General features: G+C 41.2%; 1 protein-coding gene across 2 annotated transcripts in view; it reads left to right on the forward strand.

The window, feature by feature from the left end:
• The window catches only part of EIF2B3 (eukaryotic translation initiation factor 2B subunit gamma), a 102,189-nt gene that overhangs the window by 36,602 nt on the left and 50,400 nt on the right, over window positions 1–15,187 (forward strand). Inside the window, exon 6 of one of the 2 annotated variants that reach the window (XM_037403995.1) lies at window positions 13,611–13,700. The exons of the other annotated variant lie outside the window; for it this stretch is intronic. Coding sequence (XP_037259892.1) covers window positions 13,611–13,700 — 90 coding nt within the window. The remainder of the gene's footprint in view (window positions 1–13,610; window positions 13,701–15,187) is intronic. 2 annotated transcript variants of the gene reach the window in all.

Consider the following 15,187-nt stretch of genomic DNA (forward strand, 5'->3'; position numbering starts at 1 on the left):
AATGACAGGTTATGGTAATAAACCAAGGTAATACTGCTCTGCTAAATAGTGGCTTTATAAAGATATGATGAACCTGTAAGTCAAGAGTGCCACAAACAGCAGAAATGCCAAATACCAGAGCTGAAGCACAGTTGAGTAACCTGCTGCAAAAGAGTCTGTCACTTTACCTGTTCCTTCATTTCTGTGTTTTGAATTTGTAACTGATTGATTTACCATCTCGAGGGCAGTGGATGCAACAATATGAACTTGTACATATGAGAATGGTGTGTGGATACAAGGATATGAACTTGTGCATCTCTGAGAAAGATATCTAGTACTGAGCATGCATCTTTGAGTGACTGAAAGCTCATAGCAGACTGCAGCACAACAACGCAAAGGCTGGTTTTGCTTTGATGCTCTTTCTGTCCTTTGAGTTCTTAATTTTTCCTAAACAAAAACACGTGTCTACAGTGGAGGTGACTTGCAGATTCCATTCAGGACTTCTGGAAGGCTTCAGTCTCTTGCCTGCCACATGCCTGCATACCTGCTGATGATTTTGGCTCCTCCTGCAATTACAGTAAGAAGACTGGCCATAAATGTTAATTAAAGTCTCAATGGAAGTACCCAGGTCTTGGGTATCTTAGGATACTGCTGTTTCCTAAGGTTTCCAGATATGTTGACATGTAGCTGATGAGTGTTTTTCATCATTGGTCATTGCCTGAAAATTTACTGTATGGTGAAGAGGTGAAAGCTGAACCAAGCTATTCAGTATCCAAACACTTGAAATTAATGGGGATTATGGGAAGCTGTGCTGCACTGTAGTGATTTGAGGCCACAACCAATTTTGTGCTGTGCGCATGGGAGAGTCGAGGACAGCTTCAGTGTGCAAAAGTGGAAGACATTGGGGCCCTGTCTTTGCAAAGGCTGATCAGATTTCTGAGTGTAAGTTTGCTGGTCCAAATTGTTGATCCCTGCTTGCTGCAGGCTGAGTAGAGCATGGGTATGGAAAATTAGACGAAGTTATGAGGAGAAAAAATGATGAGCCTCAGAAGCATTCCTTACAGATTGGCACTGACTTGAACTTGCATGTTGTCTCTAGAAGTGGATAATAGCTTCTTACACTCTTGGTTAAATACTTGTTCCCAAAATTCTGGGATGTTTTGGCTTTTAAGCCTAACGTGAAGAAGGACAAGCAGCCGAAGCCTGCACTAATGTGGATCAAAATAAAGTAGAAAAAAAGTGTATGAGAACTACTAAATTCTTAGTAGTCTTGCTTGTCACCTTAAGGAAAAATGTCCCCCTCCCTGCCATTGTTTGTGCCCTGAAGAGAATCCAGTGTTCACATATCTGAGGAACTAATTCGTCATCCAGTTGAATAGTAAGACCCAAAATTGAGATTAGCAGTTATCAAAAAGTAAGAAGCAAGTGCTCTGCTGTTACTTTATAATTCTGTGATTACTTGCTAAGCTGAGATTTTTGCCAGTCGCATTTTTTTTATGATTTCTGAGTACTGTTCATTAATGTAGTTATTTTAGTGCTGAATGACAGCATGTTTTTATGCACTGCTGTCACTTCTAGCTTCATTTCGAAAGGAGAGGTGATTCTTCTTGCCAGAAGTGGAACTGTTCTGCAGTATGGTTTGTACTTCCAGAAGTTCCTTCAGGGCTTCAGTTTGTATCTGATTTTTGGCTGGTTTGCAAGAATATATGATCCAATCGATCCAGTCACATTTTTTAATTAAAAACATACGTAGTTTGTAGATATTAAAAAAGGATCATTTGCATGTAAGGAAGAGCCCATGAAAGCATGTTTTGAGAATTCTTACCTGCACCTGGGCATAGAAAAAGTTTAGGAAACTATTTTGTGTGTGTCCGTGGTGTATTTGTTTCTTTTTTATCAGTGTACGTCAGAGGTCTGAATACGAATAAAGCATGCTATGCAGGCTAATTAAATCAATGCCTCTGTGGAAGAACTTAGTTTCTGGAATTGCTGTTGTAAATCTGAGATGTAAACAAAAACCTAGTTATTTTTATATCATTTCCCTTTGCCTCGTGTACGTGATTCTGGAAGTTGGAGAGTTATATGTTTATGCCGCTTTTTATAGCAGAATATTTGCGTGGCTGAATTTTTATTGAAGCATAATTCCTGGTTTCCTTAAAGCTGAGCAAGGCTACTGTACAGTGGTAACGCGCATTAATTTGTGTTGCTGTGAAAGGCTTTTCAATTTAAAGCTGTCAAGGCAGCAGATTGTCTTCAAGTGTTTCTTCATTAAGAGTTGCTTGCCACTTTTGCAGAGATGGCTGCTTTAGCCACAGCATGTAAATCAGGAGATTCACCTGAAAGAAGGATGTGCAAAGAACAGCATTTAGGCCATGGAATCTTACTGTCCCTCCTTCTCCTGCCCCTACATACCTGGCAATGATGCTGGTACCACGGCATTTTATTCTGTGTTATTTCACCTTTGTGCTGAGATGAGCAGTCTCCAGAGGCTCCTTTTATCTGAGGTTGGCTTTAGTTTGTTCTTTTTCGTTGGTTTGTAGCTTCCTGATAGACTATGAGCTCATTGTGCTGGTTCCTTTGAAACATGGAATGCAAAGATGCTACCTGTCCTAAAAGTTGGAAGTCTAAATGGACTTTACTGTTATGGATATAGCCCTTGCTCCCACTAAATATGGAATTCCAGCTCTTCAGAATAAACCTATTTTCTAGTGAATTCAAATACACTAAAAATCTACTATTTGTGAGGAGTGCGGCTTCCGTGGTGTGAATAATCAGACTCAGTTCTTCTGTTGAAGTGCAAAAATTCCCTTTTGTTTATTAGCAAATTATTTTGAGAGCAGAGCCCAGAAGCATGGGACTTCTAGAAGTAAACTAGTCTTTTAAAGCTTCCTGTTCGTTTTGGTTGTGCTTATTGCTTCTTACCTCTCTCTGATTTATTTATTTTTTTTTTTAACTATTCTCTGCAAAAGCGACCATTGTAGACTTGGCACTTTTTAATATTACTAATATAGTCTAGAGGGTTAGCACAGGTCTTTATAGTTACAGATGGTTTCTAATACATTTTTTTCTGTATAAACTAAGGGCAGGACTGTACACGAAATCTCTGTTATTGTATTTGTGCTTTGTACTCGTGTACTTGTTGACTGTTTTACAAGCCAGTAACGTAGTAGCCACAGGCTAGGAAGCTTGCCCAGAAATCTGGCATATTTAATTAGTGCTAGTAAACAAGCAGAGTTTCAAATTTAATTTTTCCTTCTTTAATTCCTATAAACCTCAAGCCATTTAAAACTTAATTTTGACACTAGTTTCGTTTATGCAGTTGGATAATACTGAAACAGTCCACAACCACAGACGGAATAGTCCCACTCTCTTCCAAGCAAGAAGGGAATAGAAGTTGTTTTGTTTTAATAGTATTTGAGGTTGCCGTAAAACTGTAAATTATAATCTTCAGGTCATCCACTACCCATTTTCTTTTTCTTTCTGTTAAGCAAAGTGTTTTTAGATGAGAAATTGTCCTACCATGGGTTTAGCCTTGTCAGGGAAGAGGATTGGATTTGTTGCCATTCTGGTCTTTGTAGAGAGCTGTTCTAAGAGCAAATTATGGAGGCATCTGAACTCTGTTACTTGCCATAGCCAGTTCATTGCTTCTGGGCTGTGAGGTTTCACTTGCTACCCCAGGTGGCATAAGCAACAGAAGGGTCAGTCGCTGTCTTCTCTCTTGCTTTTCAGTTTCAGCTTGTGAACAGTGGGGAGGATGGTTCTCTACTACTGCTTTTGCTATTAGGGACCACTGCAGTCTAGGCTACTGACATTTCTCCTATTTATTTCATTGCTGAAGCCACATCGTCTCCAGACAAGTAGTGTGCTGATGTCTCCTTATCACGGCAATATAATTTTGGCCAAAATCTCAACTTTGTAACTGCAGCCAAAAAAAACCCCAAAATCAAAAGATTAGTATTTAAATTTTAAAAGTACGCAGAGGAGCAGTGTCTGGGCAGCTTTGCATTCAGGAACATGGAGGGGTTTGGGTTGTTTTGTTTTGGTTTTTTTTTAAATGATCAGACTCCTGCTTATTATAAAGGCAGCTCCTACGTACTGTATTAAGAGAGTTAGCAGGTGCTGGGCTGTGCAGAGCAAGACTCTTGTTTCTGTGAAGTTTCTCAGTCAGCAGTAACCATCCCAGGGAAGGAAGTTAAACCTACTGCTAAGTACCATCTCACTGCGTTGAATCTGCCAGGATTGTCTTCTGTTCTCTGCAGTATTCTAATTGCCATATTATCACTGATCAAAAGGAGGGAAATTCCCTCTGGCCCAACCTTAAGCTGTTATTTAGACCCTAGTAGTGGGTGGAAGATGGAGAAAGATCTGGAAGTCCAGCTCTATCCTCAGTACAGTGTAGATTTTTGTTCGGTTGGGCTTAATTCTGTAGTGCTCCAACTTTAGCATCCTCCTGAAAGCATTTTAGGTGTAAGCTCAGTTTCTTATAGTAATATGAAGCAGCAACTTCTGTTATAACTATTAACAAATCTGGAAATTTTAAATCATGAGTAATCTGGTCTAACCAGAAACTAATACGGTGTGGTTGTAACCACTGTAATTACTTGTTTTAAAAAAAAAACAACACAGATTGGGACTTTGGGTGGATGCTAAGCTACTCTTGTGGTAACGATGGATTTTTCTGTGTCTTGCCTTTTTTCCTGGTTTGTTTTTTTTTTCCCCCTGATACTTATGTTCATCATCCCATGGTGTTTCTAATGTATTTTGTAAAATGCCAGTTAGCTATTAAAAGAATTAATCATAGTGTTCTTTGGGGTTGAAAAGACAAGATACGTCTGCAAAGTGGCTCCAGTCGGACTTTATTTCTTAGTTTTAAATTCTGCTGTCACTGTGCAAAAAGAATGCTACATGTTCTAATTTTAAGGCTTTGTTTTAATGAAGTTCTTATTTGATACCATCAAAATGATAGCTGATAAATGAAACAGTATAGGTTATTTTAAACTAGAAAAGAACACAAGTATCTCTCTGTTTCTTGTGTGATGTTCCTGTTACTTGGGGTATTTTTTCACTGCAGAATTGGGCTGAGTCTAATGCTGATGATGTCCCGAGCCCTGACAGGGCTGAAATCCCCTGTCCTGAAATCTCATGGCTCAAGGCTGATGTTGCTTTAGATCCAGGCTAGCATGCTTCTGAGGATGTATCTGAATACATGGGCTGAGTCATAACTTCAGTGTGGCCAAGTTAGGGAAACCCCTCTGTTTTTTCTGTAGGGAGGCAGGATTCGTCAAGTCTGACTGCTCATACCTTAGTGTAGTTTCCCCTAAAATTTATCTTTCTTCCATGTACCCAGTCAACATTGCCAAGATACGGAGCAGCCTGTGTGCTGGCAGTCACAGCCAGGCTCCCACTGCAGTGGCAGCAGTGCCAGGTTCTTTGCCCGCTTTATTTTCTGCCTGAGATAAAGCTGTTTTCATTATCTGATTAAATATTTGATGCTTGCGGTTGTTGGGATCTCATCAGGGTGAAGTGTGGTTATTATGTTGCCAAATGCTAAAATGTTCAGGTTTCAGTCTACTTGAGATGTGAAGAGATACAACTGTAAAAGTTTATTATGAATCAAAAGTGAGGCAGAAGCAGTATGTTCCAGGGATGGAAATCAAAAGGAAACAGGTCAAAGCATCAGCTGAGGAAGCTACAGACCCTCGAGGAGCAGGAGCCGAGTATAATTCACTTAGAGTAGATGAAGGAAACGAGCATTGTCAGACCTACTGTGGAAGGCATCCTACATGGGCTGGATTTGGGTAGGGTTTGGTAATTTAAACCATTACACCTGAATTTTTCCCATCTTTGGATTCAAAGCGCATGTCGTCTTGCTTTCTAGACTGTAGGTGCTGGGGGGAGCCAGATGCTGCCTTGTCTTAACACACACGTATTACTCGTCTCTCTCCCTCTCCTTCCTTCTAACCTTGATGACCTTCTACCAGACTCTTGTCAGGTTGTTATTCGTTCCCATGAAACGTAACTGTTTTGAATGCCAATATCTTCTAAAGAAAGGCTCACGTACATGCACCTTCTGTCATAAGAGCCCATTTGCTTGTCCGGCGAAGATCCTAGCAAAGGCAAGTGAGTGATCAGGTATGGCCTATCCACAGTAACAGGCTTAAAGAGACATTTTTCATTTTAATAAACTGGTGGTACAGAAGTAGGTGATTTTCATGAGGTACCTGGAAGGCTGCTCACAACAGGAAACCCAAAGGTATGTGTGACAGCTCCAGTTTGTTGTACTTCTGGGCCCTGTAAAGTGAAAGGGAAACACAATGATTATTTTGACTTTGTTTTTTCCACTTCTGCTTTTACTTGCAGTTTAAAGTTGGGGTATGGAGGATTTGTTTTTGCCTGTGTGGTTTAGTAGTCCAAAGGTATGCCGTTACCTTGAATTCCCAGATTTTGCAGATCATAGATTCTGAATAAAACCCACCTCACTTGGGAGGTGCAGAAGGTCTTTGGAGCCTCATCGAGCCAGGCTGCGATCAGCCAGTCACACTGCCAAGTACAGTTTTGTTTGCCTGAGTCTAAGCCAGTGACATAAAGAAATTGTGGCAGCCTTGTTGTGTTTAAGCTATATATTGCTAGTGACCTGCAGCTTTGACCTAGTATTCAGTTTCACTGTTTCCCATGCATTTACTGTAATTATTTGATTTAAGAAAATATATCATATGTCTACTGCGTAGCCCTTTGGGAACTGGTGTAGGAGGGATCAGCGGGAGCTGCTGTTCTTCAGTAGCCTCTGGACAATCCTCCAGCCTCAATTGTTTGCTTAAAATTTGTTCCTCATATATTGTCATCCTTTCAGCCCTGGTGATTTTAGGGAACAATTATTTACTAAGGTGAGTTTTCACGAAGCAGGAAGCAAAATGAGCTGAAAATTGGAAATGATTAGGGTTTCCAGGTGCAGACTTTTTAGTTCTTTCTCCTTCTTTAGCAAAGAAAGCATTTCCCAAAGCTTGATTAAATCTTTTAAATCATAGTTTAGCCCAGCATGAGAAAAAGAAGCTCAAATACCAGATCTGAACCAAATGACTAAGCCATGTCCGTTGTGTTGGAATTGAATTGGTTATAGTGCACAATAATCTACTTTATTGTCATCCTGGCCTTAACTGTAGCATAAGATGATTACATTGAATGTGTATAATAATAAGGCTTACACTTTGTATATACTGCTTTAAATATTTTGGCAGACCATAGAAAGAACCTTTACGTGCAAGGCTTGATTAATCCTTTTCCTCTGTGTATAGAACAAGTAGCTGCCAGAGCTCAAGGGTAAAACCTATTAATAATGTCTCTGGCAGTCCCCGCCCTCCTTCACAGCGTATTCTCTTCTGTTCACACTGAGCTCCAGACTTATTATCATTTTCGGTCTCTCTCTTTTGCCTTCTCAGTTTCTACATAGCAATTGTGGTATTCTAGCAAACTTGAATCTAGTATCAAAGTGTCTAGTATAACATATTTGCATGAACTCTGTTTTTCCAGTGACAGGGAAGGAGAAGAGGGGCAGGGGCATTGTGGGGAGCCCAGCCCCTGTGTTATTTCCTACAGCTGTTAGCACTCAGTACGGTAGAGAAGACCCTTAGAACCACGTTTAGGGAAATGCTTTCCCCAGCAGCTGTGTCTGGTGTGCTCCCAGGGGATGCATGTGCATCCAGCGACATGGGAGCGCTCCTCCAGCTTGGGGTGGGTGAGGAGTCACTGCTGCTCTTGTTTTCCTATGGGGAAGCTGAAACAGGGCAAAGAAAAACATTTTATAGAAGGTCATGGGATAAGTGGGCTGCGCAGCCACTGGCACCCTCGCTGTTCAGTGTCAAAGTCAGGAGAGGTGTTAATGTTGAAGCACCGTGTTGATGCCAAGATAACGACTCTTGCTACGGGAGGTCTCACTGGCTTATTGTAAACCATTTCTGGCCTTGAACAAATATTAATCCTGAGTTCTGACTGCTAACCTATACTTTTTATACTAGAGAAAATGATTTAATCTTTGGCTTTCAATGAAAGTTGGTTCCTTTACCAAAAAGTTTTCAGCATGTTTTTGTTAGAAGTAGGTTCATAGTTTGTATTGTAGTCTCATGGGTATATTAATAATATAATACAACAAAGAAAAATGGCATGCGATGAAGGTTTTGAATGAAAAATATTTATTATTCGGAAGGCTTTCAAGCAACTTGGGTCACTAGATCAATAAAACATTTTCATTTGGAAAGTACTTCCCATTCCTGCTGCAGCCTGGGGAAGCAGCAGCCAGGAGGGTGGGGGGGGGTGTGGCTACCAGAGCTGCCGGTGGGCAGCTGATTCAAGCTGCGAACCTGCCGTGTCCTCCCGTGCCAGGCGCTCCAGGGACCAAATGACGTCTTTGAAAAGAAGGTTGTTACAGAACTGGAGGAAGGGAAGGAGTGAGGGGTGCCTCCGAGCTGGAAAGGGGGGTCAGGGCCGGCTTGAAATCTTGGGTGATTGCCTCCCTGTGCCTCTCTCCACTCCAGCTCGCCCATCACCGAGGTGTGCCTCGTAGCCAGAACCGAACCAGCCGTTTCCACCCGGGAAGCAGCATCGCCCAGCACACGCAGCCCCCCCACCCCGCCACCTTACCGCCCGGGCGGCGGGAGGGGGCGGGGGCTGGGGGGGCCCGGCCAGCGCTGCTACAGCCGCGGCCGTTCAGCCCGGAGGTGGCAGCATTTCACTGGTGGGCAAAGGAGCCCTGGGATACAGTGGGGACATTCATTTGGCTAAGTGCTTGGGGAGCTTTTTGGCCAAAAGTACTGTGTTTAAAAAAAAAATAAAAATAAAAATATTAAGGTCATAAGGTGTCCGGGATTTTTGAAGAGCCAATGTAACAGTGGTCTTTTATTAGTAGCGAGTTCACAGCCAAGAGCTGTCCCGTAAATGAGCAATGCGATTTAGGGATTATTTCCCGCCCCCCCGCCTTCCCCCCCCCTTAAAAGTAGGAATGCTTGAGACATTAAAGGTGATCTGGCAGCTTTTGCTGTAAGACTTCTCTTCGTGTTGATCTGTACACTGGCTTTGTATCCACACGAGAGCATCACCTCCATGCACACGGTCAGGGGTCAGCACCGTGTGTTTGAACTGGATGGCACACTCGTCACACCAGAATACAGTTTGTAGTTTGGGGGATAGGAAGAATGCGGAAGACTGCTTGGCTACATGGACTATGTGAGCTATATGCAATTAATTAGGAAAGAAATGAGCATGGAATGCATAGTTTGCACTTAGCGTTCTGTTATTTATTTACTTATTTTGGAGGGATAGGGAGGAAGATGAACTAACACCCCATAAGCCCACAGTGGATGTAATTCGGATATCTGTTCAGGAGCCAGGTTAATAGCAGATATGATTGGACTTTTATTGTGTCATTGCTCAGATTAGCATTAGAACATGGACAGCCCCAGGTCCCTGAGTTTATTTAAAGACCTTCATATTTTCCGTCAACAGCTGTGTGAAGTTAAAGGGAAAGAGGCTATGGGATTTCTCTTTCTCAGCTAGTTTATTTGTGAGGTGGTGAGGTTAATGTGGCAATATCCCATGCTTAGTAGAGAGGCTTTTTGGCTTTAAGCATTGTGTGTGCTCCCTTCAGATTTATGATTTTGACCCCGGCCTGGCATTATCACACTGTCAGTGGGAGTGCAGGGCTGGTTTGAACCTCCAGCTCTTGGTGGTAACCTCTCTTAATTAGTTTACAGTTGAAACAATTGTCATCTTTTTTGCCTTTAAACAAGGGAAGTTTGCTGTATCAGTGGTTGATTTCCCTGAGGGAGGAAATCCTGAGAGAGGTTATCAGGGAGAAAAAAGCTCTGGGCTCCACTTACAAAGCATTGCCATGTACGAGGCATGCATCAATCCTGTTAGTACTGCTTATTATTTCACAATGGCCTGTCAGGAATTACGGGCACGGACCTTTCTAAGGACTCTGGCAGACCTTTATGCACTCTCATCCCGAGTCAGGATTTTGTGGAATTATGTGCTAATAAAAGCTAATTTTACACATTAAATTGCATTCTTTGAAATTGGTCTTTTAATTGCTGATCTTTCCCTGACTTCTCCACAGATCTCTCTGAGCCTTCTCATTGTCGACTTTCTGCCAGGGAGCCCTCCGTGCCTCATCATTAGGGCTAAAATTTCCCATCACTTAACATAACACACGGAGTTTACAACTGGGAGCAGCCCCCTCCCTTACATGGGAGCACAGACAATAATAGACACTATAGTGGCAGCACCAATAGGAGTTTTACCATGTATTTTAATGACTTGTGCTTGATTACATTTGCTAGATTGAACCGAAGTTCATTTAGTAATTGGTATGATTCTTAGAGGGTTCACATTTGACAGTCCTTGCTCATTAAAAAGCTCCAACAATGGCTGTTAAACTTTCATCTCAATGGTGACCCTCTCAGATACATATCCAGTCTTTTTCTTTTGATAAACCACCCAACCCGGCATTCATTAACACAACCATCTGCAGCCAGCCCCTTCTAGTACCTTCTCCCTTGCTTTGATGATATTATTGAAAGCCTTCTGTATTATCTTCCTCAGAGTGATAAGTCTAGGTGCATCAGCTCTCAGCAAATGCATTGTTTGTTATTTGATTCTCTGTATCAGCTGTTCCTTGCAACAGGCTTATTTTTCATATGTTGTAAAGATTAACTGATGGAGTGGGAGATCAGAGGCATGAGAAGAGAGTGTGGCTTTCGATATTAGTAACCAGATGCTCATTTGAAATGGTGATGGAGTTTGCTGTTATCTGTTAGATTATTTGGCTCCTTTGCTTTTACCTGAAGATAACTGTTTTAAGCAGTAGTCAATGAAAATTAGCATCATCTTTAGTGGCTTGCTATGATAGAGTGCTCTTATCAGTCTGGTTTAGTGTGGCTATTCTCCCCTTAAATCTGGTTTACAGAAATCGAAGCTTTGTTTATGCATGTGCCCAAACTTGCCTGTTTGACCTTTGAAGCTGTGATTATAATATTAATCTATGGGACTATTCTGTTGCAAATCACTTAGGTGGTCTGTATTTCAGAGGATTTTCATTGTGGGACCTCCCTCTTGTCCAGCATGATGTTCTGTTATTGTTAGTATATTCTACATTGAAAGCTAACTCGGAGTGGCATTTCGGTACATCTTGTCTGGCTGGGGTTTTTTTGGGGGGGTGGGGCGGTTTTGTGTGTGTGATGGAGCTGCAGCTAGGATAGCACTGTGCTACTGCCTGTCCACTTGCACTGATTTTGTATAACTTTCTTACAAAGTTGCTTAGCTACAGAAAAACTTGGTACAATACTTGCGTGCAGACACAAACTTCAGCCCACAAATCCTCGGTGTCCTGCGGTGTAGCTAAATAGTGTTATTCCAGTTTGCAGGTGGGGAGACTGTATGTGTGAAAGCTGCACAGACACTGGCAACAGAACCAGCATTTATTGAGGAGTTCCTGTTTTACACTCTTCTACTTGACGTCTAGTCCTTGCAGCCTTCCCGGCCTTGTGTTTAAGGAGGGGTGTGACAGATCTTGAATAGAGAGAGAACTTGGCATTCTGGCACTAAAGAAACTGTGTCCTATTTGTCATCTTCAAGTTAAGAATTGGGGTTTTTTTCCTCCTGTTTTTCCCTCTCCTTCCCATGTTGCATCCCTTTGTATTTTTTTATATTTCTTGCTTTGTTACATTGTTTTGTTCATTTTCCCAGCTTTCCTTCCTGCTCTATTTCTTTCCATTTGTCTCTCACCCATTTCAATAAACTGTTATATTCATTATATAAATACAAGGGAGCCCTTTTTCTCAAGAGTAGATATGAAAATTCTCCTTCATAAATACACAAAATGTGGAAACCATCCCCAGGATGCAGAGCAGGAGGGAGTCTGCTGACTTCCAACTGCAAGACCTCATTAAAATTAGTGGATTCCCTATCCTCTTTGCATAAGGAACATTGCTATTTGGGCTGACTTCCACAGCAACATCTGGGCCACTGATAACATCAGTACTGGAGCATTGCTAGGTGAGCTCATGTTTTGTTAATGAAGTAATCTACTGAAAGTGCATATATCATTTTTTAGTACCACATACTTTACTGCAGAGTGTTGTACTACTATTATAGGAGCTTTCCTTTGCAAGTGGGACTTAAAGAATTTCTTTAAAGTTAATAATATGCTTAACTTGCATTGAATGGCATGCTTGAGAAATGCCACTGAAATTATAAAATGTTAAGATTTAAGTACTCTGGTAGTTCAATGCATTATTTGAGAAATACACTGGAAAATGGCTTACTAGAACACCTGATAGTCTCCTTTGGTGTTGCCAAATATTTGGTGTGCTAGTATGGGGGGGCAGGGGGAGAGATGTGTGCCCTAGTTGTGAGTGATCCCTCTGCTGAGCTCACTAAATAGTAAAAGTGATCATGATCACAACCATCTGACTAGCATGTTCTGAGGTAGGCGAACAAAAGTTGGATGGAATATACTGGTGAGATATGTTCATTCAAACTTCATTACGAAATCCAGGCATCAAGGAAGGAAAAATGAAAATGGAGACAATTTCAGGTGTGAATTAAAATTTCTCTCCTTACAAAGCCTCTGGACTGTGAGTACAGTTACAGATTTCTTGAACAGCCCAGTGTATTCCCTGACCATTGTGTTTTGCCTTTTTTAATTTGCAAGCAAAATATTCTTGTGGCTTTTCTGCCCTGAGACCTGGTGGTGACTGTTCAGGCAGCCAGAACACACTCAAATGAGGCTACAGGTGCGTGGAAGGGAAAGTAATATTGGCATAAAATAACTAGCTACTTTGAGAAAGGTTCCAAAAAGGGTTTCCACTAAGAGCAGGGAATGCATAAAGAGAAGTAATAGAAGTAATCAATGAGTTTTTATGATTTAAAACTTTGTTCTTAAAATATTGAAGCTATTGAAGGTTTCTGAATTTCTGAAATATTAACCTGCCACTGGTCTGAAAGTGAAGAATTCCCTGTTTGCCATTGTTTGGCTAATGATGAGCGGGAATTTCACTGGTCTTTTCCACCTTACTGGGCTGGATAGGCAAACACTTTGTAATTGAGCTTTGGCATTCATTTGTAATGTGTGGTGTAGAAAAGGTGAGCAGACCCCATCTCCTTCCCCTATTACCCTCTAGGAAGTGTTGGAAAAAATACAGTAGCGTTGTTGTGTTTGCTAGCAGAACATGCACAGCCTTGCATATTAAGGCAGGCACTTAGCCAGCAGCTTTGAATTATTGTACCCTGACATTACCCACTGTAACTTTTAGCACTCTGGGCCCATTACTTTGGCTTCCTGCCCAGTAATGTGCAATTTCCACTTACATAAGAAGATGTAGCAGGAGTAATGACTCCTTGGAGGAGGTGTTTTCTTTCGCAGCAAATCAGCCCAGGGCCAGCAGGTGTAAGTTTATAGACACAGTCCAATAATGGCAGCCTGCACTGTTCTCTGTTAATCCAGCAGTTGATGGAAAGGAACAGATCTGCCTTTGCATAGTTTTCACTATCCACTGCTTTAATTGCAAAGTCAAACTCTTGTAAATGGCCACACAAAGCTAAGCTCCATGATTTTTCTTTTTGTTTTTTTTCTTTTACAGGCACCCCAGAATGCACATCAGAACAGGGCTGATGGATGCTCATCTCTACTGTCTGAAGAAATATGTGGTAGACTTCCTTGTAGAAAACAAGTAAGAAACCAAGCAATACATATGGTAGTAGCAGGAGTTTGCATAGACATATGGTTCATACCAGAGCTTTTAAAGGAAGATTTGTTTCATTAAATTGGCTAGTGTGAAACAGAAATGTGAAAGAAACCAGTTTTCAAAATGCTTTAACTACTCTAAAAGGAATGCCAAGCATTATGGTGAGTTTCTTATTCAGACCTTTTTTAAATTAAAAAAAAAGAATGGAAATATCTAATAACAGGATAAGTGAAAGCTAAAATTTTTGCCTCTTTTCTGCATCCCTTTTTTTCTGAATGTATCTGTGTTTTTTGGCTGTTCATTTCACCAGGGCTCCCCCATTGTTAGGGCTGTGAATACATTTCTGACCTTTGATTTTCCCCACCACAGTCTGTTTTGGCCTTTGCAATCACCTTTTCTCTCCCCCTTCACATCCACCATCACTGCAGGTGGGCTATCTCTGTAGCATCCTATGTTTTTAGCTTGTGATGTTCCTCTGTCAAAACTCTGAGACCACCCACTGAGAGTAAGAAAAACATCCATTTATGGAAGTGGAGAAAGATCTTAGCTATAATATTTCATGAAACAGATGAAAAAAAACCCTGTTTATCTTTAAAAAACAAACAAATGAACAACTCCCCTCACAGTAAGTAGTTCAGTTTTGGAAAGATGTCCTGTTCCTAGACTTTTTTTAGTTCTCTCGTAGCCATTACATATATTGAGTGCTCACTGAGTTCTCAAGAGTTTTTCTCCCCTTTTAAGTGAGATGAGAGAAAAAGGGGACTAAGTGTAGTGTTCGTAGGACTTTTTATTAGCAGATTAACTGACATGTGAAAAAACATTGAAGGGGGAGGGATTTGTGTTAGTCTGGACCATATACAAATCTGGTGATGCAGCTGGATACATGATTGAAGGAGCTCTTCCAGAATAAGGTTCTGTGAGTAAGTTAAAATTAAGTGGAAAATCTGTGTTAACCCCCAGGGCAATTTCTTACCATGCATAAGAACAAAGCTTATCCGATACTTTGACTGGCACGTGGGGGCATTGTGCAAGTCATTTTAGTTCCCATTTGTGTATGGGAACATGTCTGAAAGGTAAGAAAGCTTCAGGAGCAGCAGATGCTTTAATCTGAAATAAGCCACTTATTCAGTGTATTTTAGAAAGTTGGTGACAGTTTGGACTTCTTGTATTTCCTGTGGTAGCATGAAGCAGTTTACACCTTTCTTTTGTCATAATACAGCATGTAGGACTTATTTCTTGAAATCCTAGCCCTGTTTTGCTGGGATTAGACATTTCCAGAATATTAGACATTTCACACATTTCAGTTCTTTCTCCTTGGTATTTCGTGCTGTTTTGAATTTAGATCATTAGGTTTGTGGGACAAGGACAATCTTTGTCAGACGTGCCACAGTGCATGACACAATGAAGCCTCTAAGCATAAATAGTAGTAACTTCAGATTTCAAGGCTTTATGCTGTTTCCATTGAAACTGGT

The sequence above is a fragment of the Falco rusticolus genome, chromosome 11 (assembly GCF_015220075.1).
Source record: "Falco rusticolus isolate bFalRus1 chromosome 11, bFalRus1.pri, whole genome shotgun sequence".
Taxonomy (NCBI): Eukaryota; Metazoa; Chordata; class Aves; order Falconiformes; family Falconidae; genus Falco; species Falco rusticolus.